The sequence below is a fragment of the Anolis sagrei genome, chromosome 2 (genome assembly GCF_037176765.1).
Source record: "Anolis sagrei isolate rAnoSag1 chromosome 2, rAnoSag1.mat, whole genome shotgun sequence".
Classification (NCBI taxonomy): domain Eukaryota; kingdom Metazoa; phylum Chordata; class Lepidosauria; order Squamata; family Dactyloidae; genus Anolis; species Anolis sagrei.
Window position 1 is genome coordinate 97,885,822 of NC_090022.1, and position 15,229 is coordinate 97,901,050.

General features: G+C 39.6%; 1 protein-coding gene across 11 annotated transcripts in view; it reads left to right on the forward strand.

Moving 5' to 3' along the window:
• TCERG1 (transcription elongation regulator 1) overlaps nucleotides 1-15,229 on the forward strand; it is a 42,931-nt gene that overhangs the window by 12,260 nt on the left and 15,442 nt on the right. For 3 of the 11 annotated variants that reach the window (XM_060765144.2, XM_060765152.2, XM_067463709.1), the window contains 8 exons: nucleotides 886-948; nucleotides 2,352-2,552; nucleotides 3,599-3,738; nucleotides 11,169-11,275; nucleotides 11,923-12,083; nucleotides 13,045-13,138; nucleotides 13,335-13,470; nucleotides 14,868-14,957. In XM_060765144.2, the coding sequence (XP_060621127.2) occupies nucleotides 886-948; nucleotides 2,352-2,552; nucleotides 3,599-3,738; nucleotides 11,169-11,275; nucleotides 11,923-12,083; nucleotides 13,045-13,138; nucleotides 13,335-13,470; nucleotides 14,868-14,957 (992 nt within the window). The remainder of the gene's footprint in view (nucleotides 1-885; nucleotides 949-2,351; nucleotides 2,553-3,598; nucleotides 3,739-11,168; nucleotides 11,276-11,922; nucleotides 12,084-13,044; nucleotides 13,139-13,334; nucleotides 13,471-14,867; nucleotides 14,958-15,229) is intronic. The other 8 variants (XM_060765147.2, XM_060765145.2, XM_060765146.2 and 5 more) reach the window with 8 other exon arrangements.

The window sequence follows — 15,229 nt, forward strand, 5'->3', positions numbered from 1 at the left end:
AACTTTACTCCCGCCTCATTTTCTGGTTACCTTGTCCTATGTGATCCATCAGTATCATTTTTCAATCAAAAATAGTTCTTGAATCTGTTCTTCTTAACTAGTAAACTTAATGGTGCCCAATATACATTTTTGTAATCACAGGAAAAACAGGTGATGGAAAAAAATTCAAAATGGATTGGATAACGTGTAAAGAACTAACTTGCAACCTGCTTTTGTCCTTGAATATAGATATATGTGTGGGAGTAGTCAGCAAAGATGAAAGGGAAATCACACATAGGCTGCTAAGCAGCCATCAACTCGGGTTTTGTGTTCTTCTCCCATCCCTTCTCTTAGTTCACTTCTCTATCCGCCCCACAGAACTGATACACCTGTGCCTCATTGTATGATATTACCTTTCAGAATCACAATTTTCTTTTCCCAGAAAACTACATTTCTACAGCTTGAGTCCCATGAGCCCTATGTAACGATGTGGGGTTTCATTCCAAGTAATTATGTATACGATTGGGCCGCATGAGCTGTTTTGCCTAATGCTGAATAAATTTCTGTAAACAGAGACAGTAAAATAGATATGGCATTTCTTCTTAGCACTGTCTCTCAAAGGTTGAGAAATTTCCCCACACAATCTAAATCCCCGGGTCATCCTACATTTTTAAAGGATAATATCTAATGTCCTTTGAGTCCTTTGTTCAATATAAATCAAGATTATTGCAGGGATTGTGATTAATCTGGCATCATGTTAATAAAATGTTATTCCTGCTTGCTATTTATTGCCATTGAAAAAATGGCATGCTAAATTTGTAGCAGGAAACTGATTCTGCTCAGATTCCCAGTGGTAGCAGACATGAGGTGGCAGCTTTCCAACATGCTTGCTTATCCATTTTACAGGTGTAGCAATGATGCAAATAGTCAGCTGCCCGTATGTAAAGACAGTCGCTACCACCAAGACCGGTAATTTTTTAAAAACAATCTTAGTCTGTTTTGTCTGTAAGTTGGCATGGTAGTGAATGTTGTTGTTTTTACCTTTTATTTGCTTTCCCCAAGTAATTGGATCTTTATATTTATTTTCAAAGTACACTTATAAATGCAGATTTCCCATGTAGCAGCCAGCAAGAAACCTTCCCAATTAACTGACATTATTACCCTGATTAGTACAAAATGTTTTCTGTTTAAATTACTCTATTCATGTGAATCTCTTCCATGTCCATATTTTGCTTTTGTTGTTCTTTGTGGGATAGTGTTTTGGTCCCCCACCCCTGCCATCTGTACAGTAATCAAACTTTGTTTGCATGTTAGTGTGCTTGTGTATGTGTGTATATATATTCATATCTACATGTCTAATTTTTAAACTACATTTATAACATTGTTCTCAATACATAGATTTTCAAAGAGAAAGCAGTTTATAGTCAGAACCGTATACATTCACTCAGTAGAACAGTTATAATTTGGTCACGAATTATACTCTGCCCAGACGCATAGTCCAATTGAAGAGTTAAAAATTTAAAACTTATGTCAATTTATTCCTTGTGCTGCTTAACTAAATGGAGATAAGCGTTCATTTCTTAATTTAACAATATATGTTTCTTTCTAAAACCTCTAGATAAAATACAGGTCAAAATAAAAAAATGAATAAATCAGGTTCTGTCTTTTGAACCAGTCTGGGAGAGGGGCAGATATCTAGTTCTGTGGCTACTTAAGCATCTGATCCCAATATAGTGACTGTGGCTGCTGCTAGTGATAAATGGAGCCCAGTAAGTGAACTAGGCTTTGTTCACCTCTCTGATCAGGATTTCCTTTGCTGGCTCATAAACGCTGACCAAGCAAGAGAACTAAGCAAGATTATTTGCTGATAAATATTTACTATACATCTTTACTATAGAAGCTGGATTTTTTAATGTAATGCAGCCAGTTGAAAGCAGCCAGTCTCTTCCCACCTTCACTGAATGCCGATCTTGATCCATATATAGAGTATATGGAACTGGGATTACTTTCTTCTCTGGATGATGCAGAGAATCATTTCATACTTATCACAATCCTTATATGCGGTGTATAGAATTGTGAGTAGCTTCTTATTTTTTAAGACTTATGAAATGGTTCCATCTCATATAATATGTAAAGTTCTGATTACTTTTTGTGTTTTGAACAGCTGGGTGTATGATCAAATAAGAGGCACTAGTGATTAAATAGTGTGTAACAAGTGTAGTTTGCTAACATGGGAATACATTTTAGAAAGAATATGTCCATTACTCGTGTTTTTTCTTTTACTTGACATTACAAATGCTTTATTAAGTTCGGTACTTAAGATTCACAAAATGTATTGTTTATCAGTACTTTTATTGCTTCTTTTAACCTAGGTGTCTTGCCTGGAATGGCTCCTCCTATCGTACCTATGATTCATCCTCAGGTTGCTATTGCTGCTTCACCTGCTACATTAGCTGGAGCAACAGCTGTTTCTGAATGGACAGAATACAAAACGGCAGATGGGAAGACATATTATTATAACAACAGGACACTGGAATCAACATGGGAGAAGCCACAAGAACTAAAGGAAAAAGGTGCAGTATTTAATTTTGGATCCTGTGTGCAGTCTTTAACTGATAAAGGTTTGTGTACCACTGTGCACTTGTACAGAAACTCACATAATGTTCTTCATAAACAGAATCCCAGGGCATCATATAAAACAAATAAAATAAGAATTGAACTTAATGTGCCGATAAAAAAACTAGTGAAACTGAAAATCTTACTGATGCATATATTAAAATGGACAACTTCATCAAATCAATCATTGTTAAGAAATGAAATTCAAAAGATAAAGTGTCATATCTGAAAACTATGTGAAATGGAGATAACTAAATAAGCTCTAGTGGATCACTGGAACTTCGACCACACAGTTTGTTTTTCAGGATTGCATCTTACCTCAGTATTCCTTGATGTCCTGTTCACTATTTCTCTCCTTGTTCTGATCATTATACACTCTCATTCATTCTTTTATTTTCTGTTCCTGTTTTCATAGTGCAAAGGAATCTTGTAGTACCTTCAAAACTAAGTAAAAGAATTTAGCAGCGTACACATTGAGACACTAACTTTCTCTTATTTTCAGAGGTGCTACAAGATCTCTTTGCACATTGATTGGGACTAACTTCAGTGTCCTTTTGTGTGCTTGCTTTTGTACTGATCTTTAAACGTATGTTGAATCTCATATTTGTCTGATGAAACATGCTTCTGCCAGTATCTCAAATTGAACGTTAAAAGTGAAAGTCTAAATTTTCCCAGCCACCCATACCTTCTCATATCTTTGGTTACTGTGTTTCTGTCTTAGGTGAGTAACCATGGTATAAACTTCTACACTTTTTCCTATTTTCAAAATTTGGGAAATCATAAGTTACACTAGTATGTCTTTTTAAGATCCATCTAATATCTCATTCTCACACAAACCCTACCCCACACTTTATTTTCCATTTTTATTTCTGATAACCATGTGAAATTAAGTATCTTAACTTGATGCTTTTGGTAGTGACAAAATGTTGATAAGAGCGTAAGTAATTTACATTTATTGAAAGCAGAAAGTAAATAAAGCTGGAGTTTTTTTCTTTCTTTTTAGAAAAAGTAGAAGAAAAAATGAAAGAAAACATTAAAGAGCCCATTGATGAACCTTTGCCTATGGAGACAGAGGAAGAGGAACCCAAACTTGAACCCATCAAGGAGCTCATAAAGGAGGTAAAAGACGTAACACACATACAGGTGAACATAACATTTTTATTTTAATGTTTGAAAGCAGGCCTAAATCTAATGTTTTACTTGCATTGTTATACCACTACAATGTAACTTTTTCCTGTCACTTTCACATTGTAACCCTTATCACTACTCAAAGCCTGGTCTGAACACTTTCCCAACTCCCATGAGCATTTTTTTTAGGGTAAACAGGCAGATGCAGTGAAGAAGAAAGATTACTTCTCCTCTCAGATCTACTAATGGAAGTAATTCTGTCAGTAAATGTCCTCACCTAGATTTTGGGCAGTAAGCTATAAGTAAAGAGCACAGTAATGGAATGCTAAAGTCACATCATCATTTAATAAAGTGCTTTATCTCTTAGAGTGTATCTACACTGTAGAATTAATGCAGTTTGACACCACTAACTGTTGCAGCTCAATGCTCTGAAATAATAGGATTTGTAGGTTTACATGGTCTTTATTTTCTCTTCTCTGCCTCAGCATGCTGATGCCTCAGCAAACTACAAACTAGTTTGTAGAACTAGAACAGAGAAAATATCAAAAATCAAATCTAAAACAGTTATCATATAATAAATATTGCAAGGATGCAAACATTTACTTATTACATCTAATCATTAGAAAAATTCAGAGACTTGAACATTGTCCTTTATAGACTATATATCACTTTTGTCCATAAATTGGAGGTGGGTTGGAGCCTGCGAACGAAAATGGGATAGGGAGGGAGGGGGAGGGGGAGAGAGGATGTTGGCAAGAACCAAAAAATCTAACAACGAGCAAAGTAGAAAGCAATTTCTTGACTATGGATGGCGGCATGGAGGGGGAGAGGTCTTCCACTAGCCGAGGGGCCCCCATAGAGGTCGTGGTGGGAAGGAGGAGATGCGGAAAAAGGAGACCTCAAATTCGGCCTAATTCGGAACGCTTATCCATATTAACAACCCCCAATCGGTCTCCTAAGGTAAATTGGTGTAACCAGGTGAGCGGACCCTCCGGCTTGAAGGTGGTGTTGTTGAACGCCAGATCTGTCAACGGAAAAACGACCTGGATCCAGGATTTAATCCTGGAGGAGCGGGCAGATCTGGCGTGCATCACGGAGACCTGGTTGGATGAAGCTGGGGGCGTAAATCTCTCCCAGCTTTGCCCTCCAGGTTTCTCCGTGCAACACCAACCAAGAGCCGGAGGACGGGGAGGCGGGGTCGCAGTGGTCTATAGAGATTCCATCCATCTGACCAGGAGCCCCATCCCGCAGACCACAAATTTTGAATGCGTCCACCTGAGGGTGGGTGACCGGGACAGAATAGGGATTCTGCTAGTGTACCGTCCACCTCGCTGCACTACAGTCTCCCTACCTGAGCTAGCGGGGGTGGTCTCGAGCCTGGCGGTGGAGTCCCAACAGCTCCTTGTGCTGGGGGACTTCAACATCCATGCCGAGGCAACCCTCACAGGAGCGGCTCAGGACTTCATGTCCGCCATGGCAACCATGGGGCTGTCCCAACGGATAACTGGCCCCACCCACTGTGCTGGACACACATTGGACTTGGTCTTCTGCCAGGGATGGGAGCAGGGTGGCAGTGTGGAGGAGCTGTCTATCTCTCCGTTGCCATGGACCGACCACTTCTTGATCAGATTTAGGCTCACTGCGCCCCCTAACCTCTGCAGAGGTGGAGGACCCATTAAGAAGGTCCGCCCCAGGAGGCTTATGGATCCGAATGGATTCCTGACGGCTCTTGGGGATTTTCCCGCCACCTCGGTAGGTGACCATGTCGAGGCCTTGGTCGCTCTCTGGAATGGGGAGATGACCAGGGCAATTGACAGGATCGCTCCGGAACGTCCCCTCTCGAGTAACCAAGCTAAACCAGCCCCTTGGTTCACTGAGGAGCTGGCAGCGATGAAGCGAAGGAAGAGGGTACTAGAGAGCGTGTGGCGCTCGGACCCAAGCGAGCCAAATCGAACACGGTTTGTGTCCTTTCTAAGGGCATATGCCGCGGCAATAAAAGCCGCAAAGAAAACTTTCTTTGCGGCTACTATTGCGTCTGCAAAGAACCGTCCGGCGGAGCTGTTTCGGATTGTCAGAGGTCTTTTAACTCCCCCTACCTCAGGTGGGAGCCCTGACAATTCGGTCACGCGCTGTGAAGCATTTGCTCGGTTCTTTGCAGACAAAGTCGCTTTGATCCGCTCTGAGCTGGACGCCACATTAAGTGCAGTCTCTGTGGATGTGACACAAGCACCTGCTTGTCCTATTTTGTTGGATTCTTTTCAGTTTGTGAAGCCCGAGGATGTGGACAAGATACTTGGAGGAATGAGGCCCACCACGTCCATCCTAGACCCCTGCCCATCCTGGCTTCTGAAGGAGGCCAGAGGGGGATTGGCCGAGTGGGTAACGGTGGTGGTGAATGCCTCCCTTCGGGAAGGCAAGATTCCAGCGAGCCTAAAACAGGCTATTATAAAGCCGCTGTTGAAGAAGCCATCACTGGACCCCACCAAATTCGAAAACTTTCGGCCTGTTTCCAATCTTCCCTACTTGGGCAAAGTCATGGAAAGCGTGGTGGCCTCACAACTCCAGGTATTCTTGAGAGACACGGATTATCTGGATCCGGCACAGTCTGGTTTCAGACCGGGACATGGTACCGAGACGGTCTTGGTCGCCTTAGTCGATGATCTGCGCCGGGAGCTAGACAGGGGGAGTGTGTCCCTGTTGGTGCTCCTGGACCTCTCAGCGGCCTTCGATACCGTCGACCACGGTATTCTTCTGGGGCGCCTTGCAGAGATGGGTCTCGGGGGCACTGCTTTGCAGTGGCTCCGGTCATTTCTGGAGGGCCGTACCCAGAAGGTGTTATTGGGGGACTCCTGTTCAACACCACAGCCTTTGACCTGTGGGGTTCCTCAGGGCTCCATCCTGTCCCCCATGCTGTTTAACATCTACATGAAGCCGCTGGGTGAGATCATCCGGAGTTTCGGGGTGCGGTGTCATCTGTACGCAGATGATGTCCAACTCTGTCACTCCTTCCCACCTGCTACTAAGGAGGCCGTCGAAGTCCTGAACCGGTGCCTGGCCGCTGTAATGGTCTGGATGAGGGCGAACAAACTGAAATTAAATCCAGACAAGACAGAGGTACTCCTGGTCAGTCGCAAGGCCGAACAGGGTATAGGGTTACAGCCTGTGCTGGACGGGGTCGCACTCCCCTTGAAGGCTCAGGTTCGCAGCTTGGGTGTGACCCTGGACTCGTCGCTGAGCCTGGATCCCCAGGTTTCAGCGGTGACCAGGGGAGCATTTGCACAGCTCAGGCTCGTGCGCCAGCTGCGCCCGTATCTTGGGAAGTCTGACTTGGCCACGGTGGTACACGCTTTGGTCACATCCCGCCTCGACTACTGCAACGCTCTCTACGTGGGGCTGCCCTTGAAAACGGCCCGGAAGCTCCAGCTAGTCCAGCGCGCGGCAGCCATGTTGTTAACAGGAACAGGGCGTAGGGAGCACACAACGCCCCTGCTGTCCCAGCTCCACTGGCTGTCGATTTGCTACCGGGCCCAATTTAAGGTACTGGTACTATCCTACAAAGCCCTAAACGGTTCCGGCCCAAAATACCTTGCAGACCGCATCTTGGCCTACGAGCCCACGAGAACCTTGAGATCATCCGGGGAGGCCCTTCTCTCGATCCTGTCTGCCTCACAGGCACGCCTGGCGGGGACGAGAGAGCGGGCCTTCTCGGTGGTGGCCCCCCAGCTGTGGAACGCCCTCCCTGCTGAAGTTAGACAGGCGCCCTCCCTTATGGCCTTTCGTAAGAGCCTGAAAACATGGCTCTTCGAGTTGGCCTTTAACTGAGTGCTATATCTTGGCAATGATGACCGGAATGGACCACGACTATGAGACTGACTATGACCCATGATATGACGAAGCGGATTTTTAGTATAAGTATATGTCAAGTAGTAGTAGCATGTTATGTATTGTTCTGATTACTGTAAATTGTCTTTTCTATGTTGTTGTTCACCGCCACGAGTCGCCCCCTGGGCTGAGAGTGGCGGTAAATAAGTGCAAGTAATAAATAAATAAATAAATAAATAAATTGCTGTGGAATGCAGTTTTCCCCCTTAGTTTTCTATGATGCCTGTAAGCTGATAAAAAAGCAACTGTATCATTTCACAGGAGTCATTTCCTGTTTGTTCCTTGGATTGGCTAATTTAATGTTTCACTTTCTCTTAAGATGATTTCCAAACTAAAATTACATCAGTTATCCATACACATTGCTAGATTTCCATTTGTGTGTGGTGACTTCTGTTCCTGTCATTAAGAAGAAAGGGATAAGATCCTTATTTTTTTAAACTTATATAGTGGTTTAAACTTAACCAGATCAGGATCCAGCTTATAGTTTTGATATTTAATAATAATTTCCTTTTGTCCTGATTGCAAAAACTCCTGGATCATTGAGTGCCTCCTGCAGGAACTTAACCACATTGTTTGCAACATATTTTATGAATGTGTGCCAATTTAATGGAAGTGTTATTCTTTCTATCATTTTATTTCCATGGATTGCATATTGTAATTATCACCTAAAATTTGTAATTTGCACATGATGGAAACCATTCATTTGAATTTAGAGGCATGCTTCACAATAATGCTCTTCTAGCTTAATATGCTTCTGTATTTGTACTCAAAAACTGAGGATCTAATGCAGCTGAAACCATATATTTATAGTATGTGATAGCTTACAGTGCTCCCTTGGGTTCCAGGACACACACATACACACATGATTACTAAAATCCCATTATTTACAGTGGTGAGGTAAAACAAGGGTCCTGATATAAAATGGCAAAATCAAGATTTGTCTTTTGGAATTTTAAAATTCTTTTCAAGCCACAGATCATTGAATCCATGGATGGGGAATCCATGGACTGTACTTTCTTCAGCTGGGCTCGCTTGCCTGACTGTTTGCTCGCTTTGATGGCAAAATAGCATAAATAAATCTTGTCCAGTTATCAAATAGTAATGTTTTATCTGGATGAAAGAAGGGTAAATGTACCAAGATAGGGATTAATAATGGAATTCCAGGATTAGTAGAGTGTGTGAAAGACAGATGATTTCCTTCCAGACTAAATTAAACATGATGTAAAAACATATAACACAACTATTACTCTTTTAAAAAATATTTCAGTACATACCTTTCCTACATGATTATTCAACATCAGAATAGGTTTGTGAAATTCAAATGTAAAGTGATATTTGTGAATTTTAAGGATACCCGGTGCCTCTGCTGTTACATTTTGATAAATTACCCAGTAGTAACCTTTTTGCTTTTTTAAAATATATAAATTGAAAATATATTGCTAGATTTCGAGATGCAGTATTATCAGATGAACTTGGAAAAGAAAATATAATGTTTATTACCTAGCAGACTATGTTTTGACAAATACATTTAATTTAATTTATTTTGTTATTTCATTGGAACCATCTTTCCATAAATTACTGAGAATTGCAGGGATTTTTCCTTATACCTTTAATATATTCAAACCTCTGTCTTAATACTAAGTCTTTTGTATCCCATTGTCCCTTTGATTTATTTGAGTTAATTGGTAACTCTGACACTGATTTAAATGGTCTGAATTTTCACATTATTTCCCCAGACTTTATGTTCTGGATAATAATAATTATCAGCATCATCATCTTTATTTCTATACGGCCCTATCTCCCCGAGGGGTCTCAGGGCAGTTTATAACAGAAAATGGGCAAACATTCAATGCCGGCATAACATAACAAGCATATCAAATCATAAACAATAAAATAAACAACATCGGGTGTACTTAAAGAGCAAGTCAAAAATAACAAACTTAGAAATTTAAATATATAAATCAAACATTTAGGACATGTTTACTAGATCTAATAATAGCCAACAGTTAAAACATTAAAAGTAAAAAGGCATTTACAAATCAACAGGGCTGAGCTGGTGTCCGAGTCAGAGTGTTTATTATTATTATTTTATTTACACCATTTCTACCCTGCCCTTCTCACCCCTGAGGGGGGACTCAGGGCGGCTAACACAGGCAACCATTCAATGTTTGAAGTGCTGGCCGAATTAAAATTATTATATTGCACAATTCCACAAGTTAAAAAGGACCTATATGGGTCTAATTACGATCTTCCTGACACACCCGCCTCCCAATTTCCGATTCCCTCCCCATAATATCCACTCCTATACTTTATGCCCTCCCAGAGATTCCCAGATCCCCACAATTAAGGAGTTCTCTAAATACTGTTTAGGTACAGAAATGCAACCCAGGTATTCATGGGGGGTATAAACTGTGGTATGAGTTCCTTGGGGAGGCAGATGGGGGGGGGGGTGTTTTTTCTCATGATGGTGAGTGTCTCTATCCATGTTGGTAAAAGTCCTGTAGTGCGAAGCTCTTGTTGGTTGGCTTAACATAGTTGGATTGCACATAAACCCAAAGCCTTGAGCTTGTCTATTCCACAGGCTTTGCCTGACCTACTCTGATCCAGAACCCAGATCAACCTAAAATAGCCCAACCCACCTTGAACCCGAAAAGACCCTCCAAGACCCCCCCCCCCCAAAAAAAAAATCCCTTGCAAAGGTAATGGTAAAAATCCCCAAACTCTAACAAAGATGATGGTAAGAAAGGTTTTAGAAAGATTTTGCCAGTTTGGTCTCTTCGAACAATATATTATCTGTCGGGGCTTGATTGCAATGACAAAGGAATGGTAACAGGCAATCCTGTTGGGTCCTCTGTTTAAGGGAGAATTATGAAATAAAGTTGAATGTATTTGATCCCACTTTGGATAGTGCACAAAATTTATTGGCAACTCTTGTCAGTAGTATGTTCTTATTGTTAAGAACTTATGAGAAGCAATGTTTGATTTTTATATGCATAACTAACAAACTTATCTAGGAACAACTGCATTTTAGTTGTTCCTATTAAAGAATAGTTCTAGCAACTGATACCAAATAGCTGAAATGTGTTTAAAAATGTAAATATCAAAAACAAAATGTAAGGTGTTTTATCTTTACAACTTTATCCTTTCATGTATTGCAAAGATTTTAAGAAATACTTTGCTTTTCCAATCCCCCCCCCCCCCCCCAAAAAAAAACCCAGAACACCTTTGGTATGTATTGAACCTTATTCAAGTAAGCCATATTGATTTAGGAAACTTATGCCATGCATTCATTGTGTTTAACTGTTGCCTGTTTTTGATTGTGTTTTAAAATATCTGTTTTTAAATGTTTATGATAATTATTTGTACAAAATTAAATCCTGTTATTGTATTCTACTTGTTTAGGCTCCTCTACCACTTGCTGACGCTAATAGTGATGTGCTAGCAAAGCAAGTTTAAATCATTCTAAACAAAATTATTTAAAGTATTGTATAAAATTACTCTGCTAGTATTTGTGTAACCACTACAATCAATATCTGTTCTTGAAATGTAATTGATTTCCACAGCCTTTGATCTCTCATCAGGAGCCAAAAGAAGAAGAAATGACTGAAGAAGAAAAAGCAGCTCAGAAAGCAAAACCTGTAGCTACTACTCCAATTCCTGGTACTCCATGGTATATAACCTTCTTTTTGAAATTTATGCATGTATTAGATATTTCTATTTACTGCATATAGTGAAAATTTCATATTGTAATTACCAAGCAATATAAACATTTGATTTTAAAATACTACAGTAATGATACATGTTGAGCATGCCATATCTAGAATTCCAAAATTGTCCACGTGGCTTAGTGAAATAGTGGCACCTTGCGTTCTTATGCTTTAGTGTACACACATTTTTTTTCTTGCACAAAATTGTTCAAAACTTTGTATAAAACTATTTTCGCAAAAAGTACATACAATACATATGAGACATAAATGTAGTTTGTTTATATTAGGGTCTTATCTCCAAAATATCTCATTATGCAAATATATGCAAATACAGATATTCCTACCCCCCCTACAAAATCCCAAACAAATCTGGCCATAAGAATTTTGATTAAGGGATGCACTATGGATAGCATTGAGTAAATTTAAATGATTCATTTTACAATAAATAAATGGGAAAAAAGACTTTCTGTTGGTTAACAGAAAACAGACCTGTGGATTATGGACATTTTGGTAGGTGCAGAATTGTCTATTTATGACTCCTCAATGTGAAATAAAATCCAATAGACTACACCAAAATAAAGGATTTGTGACTCCCCCCCCCCCCCTCCAGGTGTGTTGTGTGGACTGGTGATGAGCGAGTTTTCTTCTACAATCCTACCACTCGTCTGTCTATGTGGGACCGACCAGATGACTTAATAGGAAGAGCTGATGTGGACAAAATTATTCAGGAGCCTCCTCACAAAAAGGGAATGGATGATGGTAAAAAACAAAGTAAGAAAAAGTAAATGCTATCCTGATTTTCTCATTCACTACTTTAAATACCAGTTCTATCTTTTGTCCATATTTTGAAGCAATTTAAAAGCGACCTACTTAAAGTTATTGATCCACAAGAGCCTACACTATGGTTAAATTAAAAATATGCAATTAAATCCAAGATTAAACAATGACAAACAATATGGTGCCATTTGAAAACAAGAGCACAAAACAGATAAAAATAGATACAAGTTAAAACATCATCACACTAAAATACAAGTTAAAACACTCAGCATCCTAAAACACAACTCGGCTCCATAGGACACCCTATTTAACATCAGTGCTTTTGCATGCCACTAGAACACCTTGAGTAAGCTGGAGCAGAGGGGCCTCCCTCATTAAAGAGTTCCTGCTCTGGGTGAAACTAGTCACAAAGCCCTTTCCAACCAAGCGGACATCAGATTAATGTATTGTTGAAGGCTTTCGTGGCTGGAATCACTGGGTTGTTGTAGGTTTTTTTGGGCTGTATGGCCATGTCCTAGAAGCATTCTCTCCTGGCATTTCACCTGTATCTATGGCAAACATCCTCAGAGGTTGTGAGGTTTACTAGAACATAGTTAGAAGTTTCACTTAGAAGATTTGAATAGTTGTACAGAAGGTATTTACAGAAGAAAGTTAAAAACGTCATCAGCTGTTTATAACTTTTGTGTAATAACCAGTGCTTCCAAATAAATCAGTAGGCAGTGTGATTTTAATTAGCTGAATTTATGCTCTTGTCATTGATTTGTGCAAAGTGAATTTTCTGAGCTATCTTCAAAGGCAATTCCACAAGGCACACACTTAAATAATTGAAATGTGTTTGATCCTAAGGCATTGGTCATTTTAGTTAGAGAAAGGTTTTGGTTGGCATAGTAGCCTAAGCTGACCAAAAATAGCTTGTGGACATAACTAGTGAGATTTCTCTGAATTGTCCCTACAGGAATGCTAATAAGCACCTTTCTTACAGTAAAAGAAGAACATGAAATGCTTGAAGAAACCAATGATGATGAGCCTATCAAAGCAAAGAAGCGGAAGTAAGTTCTATGTCAAACAAAAGTACTGTTTTACAAGAGTTATATTGCCTGCCCAACTCGTCTGTGAGCCTTTAAGGCTTCGCTTAACTACTAGTTTTTCACACTGAAACAGGCTTTAGGCTTTTGTTAGTTTGGATAATCAGATTTAATTGTATTACTGGTTCTTTGTGGACTTTTGTATATTTTCATTTTGTAGGAAAGAAGATAACAAAGACATGGATTCAGAAAAGGAGGCTGCCATGGAAGCTGAAATTAAAGCAGCACGAGAGAGAGCTATTGTTCCTTTGGAGGCTCGAATGAAACAGTTCAAGGATATGCTGCTAGAGAGAGGGGTCAGAAACTATTATTTCATTAAGTTAACAGGAGTATTATTGTTGTTTCACTGTTGGCTATTAATTATCATATGCAGATTTTTAAAAAATTAGAATAGAAAAAGAAAGCAAAACTTTTATATTGTGGTAAGAAATTTCAGCCTGAGTAATTCAAAGTTTAATTGAAAATTTAATTTAATTTCCCCAGTTAAGAAGTAATCCTCAAATACCTGTTTCAGTTAAAGGTAGTACTTCACCTGTTGGGATCTTGGACCCTTTCAGAATCTGCTATAAACTCTGAAGTTTCACCCCACAAACATGCATTAATATACAATTTCCAGAGTCAGAAAGAAATCAAATAAACTTTTTTTGCTCCTGAATCATGGCCTTTCTCCTCTCTTGCTAGCAAGCCTTCACCATGGCATTTAGTTGTTGCTACTGCTGTTGCTGTTACTATTATTTCTATCCTGTCTTTTTCTCCACCCCATGCCTCAGTGTAATTTTACAAAGATTAAAACAGTTAACAGCTTTAAAATTCACATAATAGAAAAGTTTTAAAACATATTTATTCTAGCAATAGAATTAAAAGCCATTAAAATCATTACCATTAAAAATGCAGCACACTCTGAGAGGCCTGATCTCCTGGGCAATCAGCCCTCAAAGCCAGCTGAAGCAGGAAGATGATCCTCAGTTCTCTGCAGAAAGATACCATGACTTTATTTATATTAATAATAATTAATTTTTATAAAGAGGTTTGGAATGTGGAAAATATTTTTTACTAACCCCCCCCCCCCCCAAGCTAGTCATTTTCAGTTGCAGCTAAAAGCACTATGATGTCTGGATTGCTACCTGGAAAAGTGATCTTCAGCTGAAATGAGAATTCATCGGAAAACAACATTGGGGGGGGCGGGGGGCGGGGGAGTTATTCCAGTTTCTGTTAAGTGTCAAAGCCTGTCTGTGAAATGTCATAAGTCTTCAGCTTTTGGCTCTTTTTTTCACCTTTAAGGGCCTTAAATTTGATTACTACACAAAAACTTCCAGTTTAGTGAAGAGACTGGGGGATACTGGATCATTTAGAAAGAGTTATGAAGGCATTGGAGGTTGAAATACAGAACTTCAAGGCTTTCTTTTGATGTAGCAGTTTTTAAATGTCACACAGTAGTAGTTATTTTAATGAGTAATTAGGTATATGTTAGTTCTGTGTAATTATGTAGACGTTTTCAGGGCCAATTAGTGTGCAGATTTGCCATGCTGACCTCCTGCAGCTCATCATCTATTAGTGATGAAACTCCTGTAAAGGTTTCAGTTTTAACAGATGTCCTGTAGGTTTCAAGCAGAATTGCACAACCTGTGTGTCTCTAGATGAATTTAATTGGCAGGAAAATCACCATTCTTCCCCCACTTTTTTCTTTCTTCAGGTTTCTGCCTTTTCTACTTGGGAGAAAGAGTTACACAAGATAGTTTTTGATCCCCGATATCTGCTTCTTAATCCTAAAGAAAGAAAACAGGTAAAAGGAGTATACATGTATATTGAAATAAAATAAATGGGTGGAATCTGATTTTCTGAGAGTGAATCAACTAATCCTCTGTGAGCTTGGTAATTTTTGGAGTTTCAAACAATGGATAATGGAAGTGGGGAAAAGATAATGTTATTCTGTATTTCTCAGTTAATAGAAAGTGACATCTATAGGGAAATAGAAAGCTTTACATACAAACATATGTTGGTATAGAGTTGTCTACTTCACAAATAAGAAAACTTATATCAGAGTAATAGTATAGG